The sequence below is a fragment of the Ovis canadensis genome, chromosome 2, assembly GCF_042477335.2.
Source record: "Ovis canadensis isolate MfBH-ARS-UI-01 breed Bighorn chromosome 2, ARS-UI_OviCan_v2, whole genome shotgun sequence".
NCBI classification, from domain to species: domain Eukaryota; kingdom Metazoa; phylum Chordata; class Mammalia; order Artiodactyla; family Bovidae; genus Ovis; species Ovis canadensis.
In genome coordinates, this window is record NC_091246.1 from 157,251,575 (window position 1) to 157,266,055 (window position 14,481).

General features: G+C 40.3%; 1 protein-coding gene across 3 annotated transcripts in view; it reads left to right on the forward strand.

The window, feature by feature from the left end:
* ACVR1 (activin A receptor type 1) overlaps positions 1 to 14,481 on the forward strand; it is a 139,173-nt gene that overhangs the window by 58,162 nt on the left and 66,530 nt on the right. For 2 of the 3 annotated variants that reach the window (XM_069577497.1, XM_069577498.1), the window contains one exon: positions 1,190 to 1,364. Coding sequence is in view for 1 of the 3 variants with exons in the window: in XM_069577496.1 (XP_069433597.1) it covers positions 12,508 to 12,584 (77 nt within the window). In the remaining 2 variants the exon portion in view is untranslated. Of the gene's footprint in view, positions 1 to 1,189; positions 1,365 to 12,329; positions 12,585 to 14,481 lie in introns of those variants that run through there. The other variant, XM_069577496.1, reaches the window with a different exon arrangement.

The following is a 14,481-nucleotide window of genomic DNA, read 5'->3' on the forward strand; positions in this document are numbered from 1 at the left end:
ACCAAGGTTTCAACAGTTTGTTCTGAAACTCAAGGTTTGTGGATACTGTTTAACTGGAGTTTGTTTTTAAAGATGTCCACTCTAGAAATGGATTTTTACTCTTTAACGTCACTAAATGATTGCTGAAAATGTCAAGTTTCTGGTTGACCTTTCTACGGGGGGATATTTTCTTGTGTCTTATTTTTAGTATCTTATATTTTTTGTCCATCTTATTTTTATATTCTCAATTCTCTTTTCATTTGGATTGTGAATTTAAACTAAAGTGAGGCAAGTTTTTGAAGTTATTTGTAAAACATTTCCCTTCAATTCCAAGGTAGATGTGATTTTACTTTCAGATAATTATTGAGGAATGCTGTATTTTGGATTTGTTTTCTGCTTAAATTTATTTACCTGAAAGTGTTCTTGGCGAAGTGGTCCTTGAGATTAAAAAAAAAAATGCTGTTTTCTGAAAGGGATAAGTTTTTCACTGTTTTTTAAATGGGAAAGTTTACTTCTAATAAAAATTTCCTCTTCCTTTGGCAAATGTTGATGTTTTTGAAGTCTTCCTAAAGGAAAAGGGAGCTTGGGTGGCTTTTTTTGTTTGTTTTTGATAGTTATCTGGAGCCCCTTTCCCTTCCTCTGTGTGCTTCTAACCCCACCTTTGTTTTATGAGTCTTTGAACTAGATCTCTCTACCGCTGAAAATGGAAGTTGAAATGGACCCAAATCAGGTTATTCTGGGTGGAAGCAAGAGAAACTGATTACTCTGGTACATGGGGCATCTCTCATAGCAGCCAGAGATCTGAGAGAGACTTGCATTCTGTATTTTTAGACAGCTTGAACCTTGTTTTTCCCAGGTCCATAAAATAATTAATATATGCAAAACCATTGTTTTTGTTGGTTGGTTGGTTTTTGTAATGGCTAGAGTACGTGGTATATGGACTTTAAAGGAACTTGATTTTGAAGTTTACCAACTCAGATCCTACTGGCTTCTGTGTCATTTAGAAAAATATTTAAGATTCATGTGGACTCATGATCTCAGCCTACCATGTGTCTGTTTTGGACCCTTTTCCGCCCTTGCTGCAATGGTAAATCAGCTGTGGTTGGTGGTCCTGTTTGAAAGGCTTGTCCAGTGTGCACTTTCTTTAGCCTGCACATTCACATCTGCAGACTTTTCTTCTGAATAGCTTAACTTTTCTTCCCTCCTGCAGCACTGGGCCGCTTGTGAGCATCACGCTGCCAGCGCAAGAGCTACTGGAGAGTTCTCTTTATTCCTGGAGACTCCAGGAGTGCCTCGCCCACCGCTAGGAGTGAGTGAACGGAGCCTTGGGGAAGAGCCCACTGCTGGAAGGACCGTGGAGGAGATGCCTGGGAGCCAGCTCTAAGGTAGCCAAGCTTTTACCAGGAGCTCTCAGTGGCCTTACCAGGGTCGGCTGTAGAGCAGTTCTGACAACTCCCCTCTTTTATGACATGGGAAATTCTGAGCCATAATGATCAGTTGTTAGTTTGTATGAACCCAACATGAGAAAGTTAGGACCAAACCCAGTGGCTCTTTATCCTTGCATTGCCTTGAAGCTAGGCAGTTTTTCTCTTTTTGGTGGCGCTGCTTGGTTATCTTTCAACTTTGCCAAGTTGTTCAGATACTGCCATTTCCCTGTAGGGGAAATGTATAAAAATGTATATGTATATAAAGTGCTTCTGCCATTCTTTCATCCTACAGGACCACTACTTTTCCCCCCTCTTTCCTTCTAAGTAGACTGTGTCTTTGAGCAGTTTTAGATTCATAGGAGAATTGAGTTCTCATAGACATTCCTGTCCCCACACACGCTTACCTCTCCCAGACTCTCAGTCTCCCCAGGAGAGTGGTCCATTCATTACAATAGGGGATCCTGCGTGGACACATTATAATTACCCAGAGCCCATGGTTTCCATTACTATTTGCTCTTGTTGTTGTACATTCTATGGTTTTGGACAAATGTATAATAATATAGATTCCCCTATTATAGCCATTTTTCCTTTTAAGTAGAATTTTCCTACAGAAAAGTTTTACTGCCCTAAAAATCCTCTGTGCTCTGCCTATTAAACCCTCCACCCACCCACTCCTTGGCCACCACTGAATTTTTTAATTGTCTCCATACTTTTCTTTTTCCCAGAGCTATATTTTCATAATTTGCTTTCTTGGAGTACTTTGAAATCCATGTAAAGAAGTCTCACTCTCAAGATGAAGTGCTGTTAAGGCTGTGTTAAGCTATGGTGGTAACTCAAAAAACATCTTACATAGGGTCTGTAAGATATTTTTATGAGGAGAGGCCTGAAGTGCTCAATGTTGGTGGGTGTGCCTCTGAATTAAAAGTTGTGTTTGCCTGGATATGGTTTGCGTCTTGTACACAGAGACAGAAGCGTGAGGTTTCTGCAGCCTCCTTAGGTTCAGAATTTTGGGGCAAGATCTCTAGTAGCTGTCAAGTGTTTCCTTTTTTGAGGAACGTTCTAATTTATTATTTTCAGAAACTTTACTTTTTTATGTAAAAGTGTATTTTTATTTAATTTCAAAAAGTATAAACTTATATAAAGATAAAATTTCCTCCCTCTTTTTTTTCTGTTACCTATAGCTAATAATCTGGAACACACAGTTTTTCATATACAGACTTTTCATAGGCACACAGAGTGTGTATATTAATTAAAAACGGATGGAAGTGGCTACACATTTGGTTTTACAGCTTGTTTTTTCCTTCTACGTGATATGCTTTAGAGATTTTTCCTTTTAAGCAGGATTTTCCCTTTTAGGAAGACTCTCAATATGAGTAATGACTTCTTAGTGTTGTGTGTACGGCTGTAACATAATAACAACCAGTCGTCAAGTGAGGGGTTAGCCTGTAAATTTAAAGGGGGATGTGGGGGGGGGGTACTTTCACATTAGGGCAGAAACAAAAGCCTTGCCTGTTGACATTGGACATTTAGTCATCGAGGATATGAGTTTTTATCTTCCAAGCAGATGATGTGCAGCCTGGGGCTGTTGCCGAGGTGTCAGTTATGTCAAGTTTTCATCTCCTGGATGCCTGGAAGGAACTTTGGCACTAGGCTGTGTTAATATATTAGCAGAGTTGTTAGTTCTGGCTACCGTCCTTGGAGCATTTTGAGATGTTTTCATGCCCATTTAAGGTGGCATGTGGTTGAATGAGTTTTAAGAGGAGGTGATGAAGAATAGGAATGGAATTAAGAGACTTGACTTTATTTTGCATATATATTTATTTGAGGGAGAAGGAGGAGATGATGGTGTTAGTTAATTGCTAGCCCTGTGATTCTTAATCATGAGACAGGGTTAAAATTGCTCAGCTCAATAACTTCCTAGTGTAGTTGACAGTGAGAACCACCAGAAAAGTTTTTAGATATCAGGGGCCAGGAATGAATATTTGTATTGTTATTATTTTATAAAATACTTAGTTTTAGGAATCTAATAATCAATGTTTATAAGATTTAAAAGGTATAAAAGAGTGGAAAATAAGTCCTCTGTCTCTCAGTATTCTTCCTAGAGACAAACATTGTTACCAATTTCTGATGTATTCGTTCAGAGATTTCAGGTATATATATCAACATATAATTTAAAGATTATTGCAGTTTCTTTCTTTTTTTTTTAACCCAGGTGGTAACAACATACACCATTTTGTTCTTTTTTCATTGAAATACTGTTTCTTAGAAGTTATTAATGCTACATTCTTTCCTAATGGAAGCCTAGTCCCATTTAGAGGTGGGCTGTAATTTACTTAACCAGTACCTTATTGATGACTATATAGATCATTTCCAATTTTATTATCATTAACCAGGCTGTAGGGAATAATCTTGTACATATATCATGTTAAACATGCTTGTGAACGTATCTGTAGGATCCATTTCTAATAGTGGAATTGCTGGGTCAAAGAATTATGCAGTTTTTAATTTGGGTTGAAATTTATTGCAAAATTGCAAGTTCATAGAACTTGCAAAATTTTAGATTCCACCAGCAATGGATGAGAACCCTGCTTCCTCATACCCATGCCAGTCACAGTATAATTGTTAAACGGATAGGTTTTCTTCTTCACCAAATCAATAGGTGAAAAATGACAGTTTAATGGAGCTTTAATTTGCATTTTTCTTATTTTGATTGACACTGAGCATATTTTCATAAGTTTTAAAGACCTTTTATATTTCCTGTTCTGTTCCCTATGTGTTAATTCCTTCGTCTATTTTCTATTGGGTTATTGATCTTTTTATTATCAATTCACAGGAGCTCCTATTTTATTATCAGATCACAGGAGCTCCTATACAAGAACAAATTAGCACCCCATCCTTGTGATATTTATATTTGCTCATTTGTATAAAAATAATTATATTTATTGTTTTTATTGTTGTTGTTTTTTATTTGCTATGTTTGACTCTTTGTGACCCCATGGACTTTAGCCTGCCAGGCGCCTCTGTCCATGGGATTTCCCAGACAAGAATATTGGAGTGGGGCTTTCCAGGTGGTGCAGTGGACACAAGACACAAGAATACTGGAGTGGGTTGTCATTTCTTTCTCCAGGGGATTTTCCCAAACCAGGGATTGAACCTGTGTCTCCTGATTGGCAGGTGGATTCTTTACCATTGAGCCACCAGATTTTGTATACTTAAATATCAATTTATTTAGCAGGTATTTATTGAATCCCTCTTATGCATTAAGCACTTGTTCCAGGCATTAGGTTATACAGTAGTAAAGAAAATAGATCCCAATTCTTGCTACACGGAGCTTACATTATAGTGGAAGAGATAGTCAATAAAAAATGTTTAAAAATATTTATAGAGGGGATTCACTAGTGATCCAGTGGTTAGGACTGGACACTACCAGGGAGTGATCCCTGGTCAGGGAACTAAGATCCCGAAAGTCACGGGGCACAGGCCTGCCCTCCCCCTCCCCCCCGATATTTATAGAGATAAATATATAATCAACCTTTTTTTGGCTTCAGGATTTTGCATCATGATTGAAAGACTGTTTCCATTCTTAGAGCTAAAAACTGATTTCATGGTTCCTTGCAGTGTCATGTTGTTCTTTTTTTTAGATGTAAATCTTTGATCCACCTGGAATGTTAGGTATGAATCTAACTCAGTTTTTCTGTAGGTGCTCTATTAATTAAGATAAGGCTGAGTTGCTGTAACCAAGGAACTGAACTATGTTATGGGTCAAAGAATAGAGAAGTTGATTTTTGTCCTCACTTAACAGTTCCAGTGTGAGCAAAGGAAGTCTGCAGAACCACCCATATCCACTGGTCACTGGGAGGCAGGTTCTGTCTGTCTTGTGGCTCTGTAGTTATCGGTATGATTGTAGCTGGGTTCCTTCCGAGTGAAGGATGAAGGAGAAAGTCCAGGGCAAGTGATCACATGTCACTTCTAATTCCACTGGTGAGGACTTAGTCCTGTGATCACATCTAGTTGTTGAGGGGGGTGGGGAATGCGATCTGTTCTGGTCAGCATGTGCCCAAGAAGTGAAGAAGGAATTTTAGTGGAAAATAAGCAGTCTCTGTCACATTGACTGGTCATTGCAATTTTACTGAATAGTCCCAAATTTTTTCTTTTGATTTCTTTTGTCTTATAAATTCTTAAATACATTGTAGTTTATTTCTGGGATATCTGTTTAGTTTCATTGATCTCTCTGCCTATGCATGTAGCAGGATCATGCTGTTTTTCTTAAACTCTTGGAGCTTAATATGTTTTTTCTCTTCTGTAGGGGTAGTTCCATTTTACTGAATTTTCATATTTATTTTAAATTTCCTTTTATAGAATTTTTATATTTATCTGTGTTTGTGTGGTTTTGAAAAAATAAGGACTTTAATCATATATAGTCACCACTCTCTCCACGCTAAGAAGAAAACCTGTTAATATGATTATTGGGATTGTGCTAAATAAGTTTTGTGAGAGAAGGTCCATAGCTTTATGGTGTTAATTTTTCTTATTTGGTGATTAATACTGCACAGTGTTTGGGAAACACTGATTTGGTTTCTATAATTGTTCTATATCCTTCACCCATGAAACGTATGTAAAATTGAAGTAGGAGAGAGGAAGGACCAACATATTATAAGATATTGTTACTTTTATTTTAATACTTGATTTCTAATTATGACTTGGTAAGTGAAGCCAAGTAAGGCAATGCCAAAGAATGCTCAAACTACCGCACAATTGCGCTCATCTCACATGCTAGTAAAGTAATGCTCAAAATTCTCCAAGCCAGGCTTCAGCAATACGTGAACCGTGAACTCCCTGATGTTCAAGCTGGTTTTAGAAAAGGCAAACGAACCAGAGATCAAATTGCCAACATCCGCTGGATCATGGAAAAAGCAAGAGAGTTCCAGAAAAATATCTATTTCTGCTTTATTGACTATGCCAAAGCCTTTGCCTGTGTGGATCACGATAAACTGTGGAAAATTCTGAAAGAGCTGGGAATACCAGACCACCTGACCTGCCTCATGAGAAATCTGTATGCAGGTCAGGAAGCAACAGTTAGAACTGGACATGGAACAACAGACTGGTTCCAAATAGGAAAAGGAGTACATCATGGCTATATATTGTCACCCTGCTTATGTAACTTCTATGCAGAGTACATCATGAGAAACACTGGACTGGAAGAAGCACAAGCTGGAATCAAGATTGCCAGGAGAAATATCAATAACCTCAGATACGCAGATGACACCACCCTTATGGCAGAAAGTGAAGAGGAACTCAAAAGCCTCTTGATGAAAGTGAAAGAGGAGAGTGAAAAAGTTGGCCTAAAGCTCAACATTCAGAAAACGAAGATCATGGCATCTGGTCCTATCCCTTCATGGGAAATAGATGGGAAAACAGTGGAAACAGTGTCAGACTTTATTTTGGGGGGTTCCAAAATCACTGCAGATGGTGACTGCAGCCATGAAATTAAAAGACGCTTACTCCTTGGAAGAAAAGTTATGACCAACCTAGATAGCATATTCAAAAGCCGAGACAGTACTTTGCCGACTAAGGTCCGTCTAGTCAAGGCTATGGTTTTTCCTGTGGTCATGTATGGATGTGAGAGTTGGACTGTGAAGAAGGCTGAACGCCGAAGAATTGATGCTTTTGAACTGTGGTGTTGGAGAAGACTCTTGAGAGTCCCTTGGACCGCAAGGAGATCCAACCAGTCCATTCTGAAGGAGATCAGCCCTGGAATTTCTTTGGAAGGAATGATGCTAAAGCTGAAACTCCAGTACTTTGGCCACCTCATGCGAAGAGTTGACTCATTGGAAAAAGACTCTGATGCTGGGAGGGATTGGGGGCAGGAGGAGAAGGGGATGACAGAGGATGAGATGGCTGGATGGCATCACTGACTCGATGGACGTGAGTCTGAGTGAACTCCTGGTGTTGGTGATGGACAGGGAGGCCTGGTGTGCTGCGATTCATGGGGTCGCAAAGAGTCGGACACGACTGAGCGACTGAAGTGAAGCCTATTTCCCGAATAAAAGTTAATAAACTTGGAATGTGAAAAAACAATATTCCCACTGAAGATAGAAAGTAGTTGACATTTCAGAAGATTATTATATAAACTTGTTTGTAACACAAACCTGGACAAATTTTTGCCTATATAGATTTGATACTTGTTGTTACTGCCTCTGAGAGTGGGTGTGTGTTAGTTTGCACCTTTGTTTAAATAATACACATCCCTCTTTTGTTTTCTTCTTTTTACCTTTTTATTATATGAAGTAAGACACAGATACAGATATCACACAAAGTATACATAGCTTAGTAAATTTTTGTAAGGCGAATATGTTTTGTGACCACCATGCAAATCAACAGAATAGTAGCAGCCCCCGAGAGCTCCTTGCCGTGTCCCTTACTTGTCATCTCTCTCTCTCCAGAGGTAACCAGCTTCCTGACTTCTGTAGTAACTGCTTCATTGCCTGTCTGTGTGGTTTCATATCGAGCTTCTGTAATTTAGTCTTGCATTTCTTTTTATGTTTTCGAAGTTTCTTAAACCTTAGGTTACCCCTCTAGCCCTTTCCTTTCCTTATAGCTTATATGTTGAGAACCCAGCCATTTGACCTCTAATTTCCCACTGGCTGGGTTTAGTGATGGCATTGTGTTTGTTGAATTCAACTTGTTCTTTTTTTTTTAAGTAGGAAATGGTAGTTTAGGTTCACAGCCTGGGCATCCAACATGCTCACTGATGCTGGGTAGGTCATTGTTTCTAGGCTTCTTTAATGGGCAGAGGATAACCATGTATATTTATTATATACTGTGTATATTTATTATATATATAAAATACTCAATGAGTTCATACTGTTGCTTCCAATTCAAATTCAGTTTATATGGTTCTTATTTAACCTTTTCAGTATTATATCTCTAACTCCTTTATTCCACCCAGAAAATTTAGGTTGTCCGGAACAGCCCGGAACAATAGAATTTGAATTGGCTATAGTTACACATTTGCTGCCTTCCACAGGATGCACACAGTATTGTCAACACTGCCACAATCCTAACACTGCATCACTAGTGATGAGAACTGAAAGGCGATAACAACAGCTCCTTTTTGATGTGCTATCCCCATTCTCTTCCCAGTGTTCAGGAGGAGGAATAGGGGATATTTAAAATTGTTGAAAATTGGGCAAATTTAAACACTGATTAGCTTTTAGATGATATTTGGAGGAGAAAGACTTAGTTTTGTTGGATGAAATGTTAGTTTTATAGTCAGGTTTAGAAAAAGTCCTTATCTGTTAGAGAATTTGTGGGTGAAATTATATGACTTCTGGGATTCTTGTTAAAGTACATCAGGAATAAAATGGGCAGAATACGGAAAATGAGATTGTTTGTTTTTGGAACTGGGAGGTCAAAATAGGGTTTATTATCCTTTTTCTTTATGTAACTTGAAATGCCTGTTATAAAAAATTTTTTTTTAAATTTTAAATGCAGTGAAAAGATGAGGACATATGATAGAGAAAGAAGGTGATAAGGAAGGAATAGTTAGGGAAGGGAAATATGAGTAAAGAAAGCATCCTAAGCTGGTGGTTCGGTCTGGCTCAGTGGTGGTGAAGCTGGGTAGCATCTTGAATGAGGAGCAGGGAAGGCCAAGAGATGCGATGCCTCAAAGGAAGCCAGCATCTAGGAGGAGAGAGGCAGAAGAAGAAACTACCACCCAAGGACACTGAGCAGATCTGAACCAGAAACGTAGAGATAGCAGAGAGATGGAGCCTCCTAATCCCAGCTAGGGAAGAAGCCAGTGGGAGAAGGAGGTCATCAGCCCCGCCATGCTGCCCAGTGGGCCAGAGATGCCACCCTCAGCATCACCCGAACTGCTGTGGGTCTGGGGGATTCCTTGGCCTTATCTCAGCTCAGTCAAAGAAAAATCTTGGGGAGTGAGGCTTCTGAGTCTGAGTTTCGAGGAAGCTGCCTTTTGAATCTGAAGGATAAGGTGAAGTGTACAAAGTTAGAACCTTACCCGGAGGCGTTTGGTAATGGACTGAGTAGAGAGAGCGAGGACGTTCAGGGAGCTCTGTAGAGTGCTCTTTGTAGGGAGTTTTCTGCGAGGGGAGAAAAGGATAGATGTAAGAGGGCTTGGGACTTAGGGAGGTGGTGGCTGCTGAAATAGTTTCGCCTATAATAATGTAAGAGAGGTTTGCTTGTCACAGTGGAGGTGTGAATGGTTCCCCATGCACGAGGATGACTGAATGGCGTGGTCAGGCATGCGGTCAGGGCCCACCAGCACCAGGGAGGTTACACTTTGGCAAGATCTGGAGTTTGATGGTTCGGGGAGCTTGGAAGTGGTCATCGTGGATTAGATGTTCTATGCTTTAATATTTTGAATGACACACTGAAAGAGGAGAGATAATCAGGAGTGCTTGAGAGGTCCTTCTGCTCCTCAGGTTCTCGCTGGGTCTTTATGTCCATCCCTGAGAAGAAGGCAGGAGCAGCGCGTTTATGTTTGTCGTTGGGCCTTTGCTGTTAGTCAGTGCTCCCCCTGCTCCTCTTCACAGCCTGTTTTCTTTCTTGTTTTCCTTTTCCTCGTAATCGGGTAACACTCACGTGTAGAACATCCAAGAGGGGTTGCCTGCCACGGGGTGGTGTTCTTCACTTGTTTGCTTTGGGACTGACTGTTGGAGGGATTCCTCCATTTTCTGGATTTCCTAGTGTCTGTCTCTGAAAGTGGTGAGTGCCCTGTTCTTCCTGCTTTTCTCTGCCTCAGGGTCTTTGTTTGTCATAATAGGATTGATCCATCATTTTTACCCTATAAACTTCCTACCTCTTTGTACTTGGGGGCGTCCTCTATTTCCTGGATTTTATTTCTTCTCACTTAGTTGAGTGCATTTATTTTTACTTGCCATTAATTTCTGATTTAGGTCCATTGAGCGTTTGGGGTTGCGTGGGTGGCTTATGGTTATGCTGGTTTCCTGGTCTCTTTCCGCGTGGTCCCAGAGCCTCTCCCTGTCTCATTTCTCCTCCTCCTTGTTTTCTGTATGGTTACTTCGCTGCTAACTTGTTCATCTTGTACACTGACCCTGTGTACACAGCTCATTTTCTTTCTCATGATCGTATTTATACTTTTGATGGATATATTTAAATGAACAGCTGTGCATTTGTTGAGTCATACCACAATTATCTGATTCTGCTTTAGCTGCTCGACTGGCAAAAGCATATTTCAAGCTAAGTTGTGAGAGAATTCCATTAATCACATTCTCGCTGGGGGAGGGGAAAGGAGAATAGACCACTAAGCAAAGTCTTTTTAAAGATTAATGTTAATTAGTTGTTCCATTATTTTAGAATAGATTGATTTTGTTACTATTTAAAGTGTCACCTGAAGAAACTTTATAAAGATATAAATAACTGTAAAGGTTTAATGATATCAGTCAGGCTAAATTCTCTGGAATTGTTGATGCGAGGATAAAGTTAGTAGCTGCTCTATTTAAACAGATAAGGGGCCTTTAAAAGAGTTTCTTTCTGTAAAAACTGGTGTTCTTGACTCAGCATTTGTTGAATTCATTGGCTCAGATTTTGTTTCAAGCCTCCTGAACAGATAACATATGATACAGAAGATGTTACAACTTTCTTTTTCTTTAAATGTATTAATTGCTAATTGTAACCTCTGATTGAGTCTTTGGCTTCCATCAGCCAGATCTATTTTTCTCTTGACACTTCCTCAGGGTTCTTTCTGAAGGTTATTAATAGGCATGGAAGCATGGCTTTCCAAATAGCGTCAATAACTGTTAGAAGACAGGGGTGGGGTGGGGTAGGGTGGGGGGTGGGGGTGGGTGGAATATGTCAATTTCTGACTCGTAGGAGATGTATTTTCAAGCTCCAGAAGCTGTCTCCGAGGTCACTTGGGATGGCTCTGGGCAGATCAGCTGGTGTCTGCAATTAGAGAGCCAGGCAGTCCTGGCCAAATGGGCTAGTGTCCACCAGGGAGTCGCCTGGTATACCCAGAGTCTGCCAGCCACCTTTCCCTTTGGCTGCTGCTCTTGGATGGCACCCTTGAAAACTGAAATCCAGGTTACAAATGATACCTTTTAATTTATCTCCAATACCTGGTTGGAGCTATATTCCATAGAGGATGAGGGGCAGCCTCCTCCCCCAGTCACTTCCTTGCCAGGCTGTAAAAAAAAAAAAACAAAATCCCATAAACCTCACCTTCCTCTTCTCACCCAACCCAACGTGTAGCATTGACTAAGAAGTTAAAATTAATGTGCTTTAATTCATATTACATGCCTGGTATGTGCCAGGCACAGGGATGTATAGCCATGCGCCAGATAGAGTTCTTACTCTCATGCTGCTTGAATTTTGGTGTGTGGAATAAGGAATGGGAGAGGCAGAGTCATAATAAAAACTAATAATCTAGTATATAAGTGACAAATTGCACACACTGCTAAATGCTGTGAAGAAGCTGGCAGGACACCAAAGGGGGTGAGCGTGGGGAGGGGTGATGGGGGAATGGACTGGAGTGTGTAGGGGAGCGTGGATGAGAAGAGCTCTGGTCAGGCTGCTAGAGAAAGGGTGGTTTTCCTTATCTCCACAGAAGTATGCTCTAGTGCTTCCCATTTGACAAACAAAAAGAGATATACCTCCCTGGTGCTGACATCCTAATTTCTCCCCACCCTTCAAATTATTACAGGTTAGTCCTGTTGGCCTTAGAATTGGGACAGTTGTATCAGATGGCAGTGCCCAAGCCACCATTTGTCAGATGACTGGAGGGATAGGAAGATCTGACTTTAAGGCTAAAGGGGAAACTGCAGGCAGTTAGAAATGTGGCAGGTGCTGAGAGGGCATCTAACTGAGGGCTTGGGGGAGGAGGTAAGATGTTAGATGGACGTCACAGTGCCTCATCTAAGAGGAAGGGTGTGGGTGGGAGGCGGTGAATAAGAGGTTCCTATCTACCAGTAGGTTAAAAAACCCCAAAAACGCCCAGTTTGTAGACTGGAGAGAGAGGAGCCCTGAGCTGCCTAAGAGAATAAAACAAAGCAGCTGGGAGATGATGGGTGCTATCAGTTGAAACAAAGCAGGAGAGCCGTGGCTATTTGATACAGAGGGAATGAAGTGGAAAATGAAGGAGAGTTTCCATGCAGTCAGGCGCATTGAAATAAAACCAGGTCTGGAGATACCAGAAAGGTATGTGGTGGGTGATCAAAACATTGGTATCGGAAGCTTAGCTTAGCTATTATCTGTGTATCTGGTAGGGGTGTAGCAAAGTCAGTTCCGTCCTGTATACAATTAAAATAAACCTACTGGGGATTCTTCAGTTCTACATGGTAGCTTAACTTAAACTGCTTATTTATTTTCATTCAATTAAGCCTCATTTCCCTGCCCCTCACCCTTTCTTTCTTTCTTTTTTTTTTTTTTTTTTAATACGATTCTTTTCCTGTCCATTCCAAACCATGTCTTGGGTCCATCTGTCACAGCTGGAATGTTTGGAGTGTAACTCTTTCAGTCAAAGTGCTTTCTTTCCTGAAATCATCTGTAATTATTTCCTCTGACCACAAGATGAACTGATCCAGGGGCTGGGTTTCAGTTCTGTAGTACTTGTCCAAGAAGCTATTTGTATTCATCTATCTTGAAAGATCAAATTACATGCTAATATTCTGAAAGTAACACCCCACCAGAAACCCTCCCGCAGTACTGAAGTCTATATAAAACCAAGTGCTGGCAACTTGCACATTGCCAGTTCAGACAGAGTGTGGTGTTAAAAATATTTAACAGGTCATTTGTGAACTGGAGAAAAGACCCTGACTTAACTTATATGGTATGATGGCTTTGGTTTAGCCTTTCTTTGCATCTATAACTGACAGCCCCTCTCTCTCTCCACCCTTTCCAAAGGCCCAGGTAGTTTGGAGCAAGCTGCCCTTGGGTTCTCTCTCTGCTTGTTGAGCAGAGAAGGGACATAACTGTTGTCACATAATGGCTGATTTTTGTCCCACTTGGAGGTGGTGGTTGTAAGTATACCTTCCCTCAAAGTTTTATATCTAGAATTTATCTTACTGAGTCTAACTTTGCCCCCAAATGTGCCTGACTTACACTAATTCCGGTTTTTATTTTACCGTGTGAGTTGCAAGAGAATTGAAGAATGAGGATGGGAGGTGGGAGGTAGAAACTACTTGTATACTAGCAACATGGCTTATTTTTCCTTTCACATCAAGATCTTTTTTCTTTTTTGGGGGGGGTGGGGGAGATAATTAGAGTATATGAAATTAATTTTGAGATTAGAGAAATGGAAAGAGGGCATGCTTGAAAGGTGACCCAAATAACCACGAGTAAAGATTGTTTTCAAAGAGGAAAATCAAGATAAAGTGCACAGTGTGTTGAAAATTGGATAAAATGTTAGCGATGACAAAAACAGATTGCTAAACAATGACTGGCTGGTTTAGTGAGGGTTGTGTATGTTGGTTGATTAGGACCTGAACTCTGGTTAGGTGGGCTTTGAGTTTGACTTTGTGTCCTTGAGCAGGTTACTTCTACCTACCGATTTTTCTTGTCGGTAAAATGGAATTAATATGAATATTTATTTTAGAGCAGTGGTCCCCAGCCTTTTTGGCTCCAGGGACTGGTTTCGTGGAAGACAATTTTTCCATCCCTGGGGAGAGGGGGATGGTTTCAGGATGAATCCAGCACATTACATTTACTGTGCACTATATTTCTATCATTATTACATTAACTCTACCTCAGATCATCAGGCTTGAAACCCCCCAGTTGGGGACCCCTATTATAGAGTGTTATGGGGAGAGGTTAAACAAGATAATACATAGGGTCCCTAAGCACAGTGCTTGGCTACCTAAGTATCACTACTATTACTCTACTAATGATGTGGGAAAGCAGAATCACTCTAATTTATATTAAAGAGAAATTTTTTTTCCCTTGTCGTAGGCATAGCATAGGCCATATAAAAGATATATAACAGGACAGTCAAGATAGTCCTCACCAACAGTGAGAGAGCATCTTTACGTGGATAGTGGGAAAGTCATTCAAAATAGGAATGGATGAATGTACAACCTGTCTTTCAAGATTCTAACTT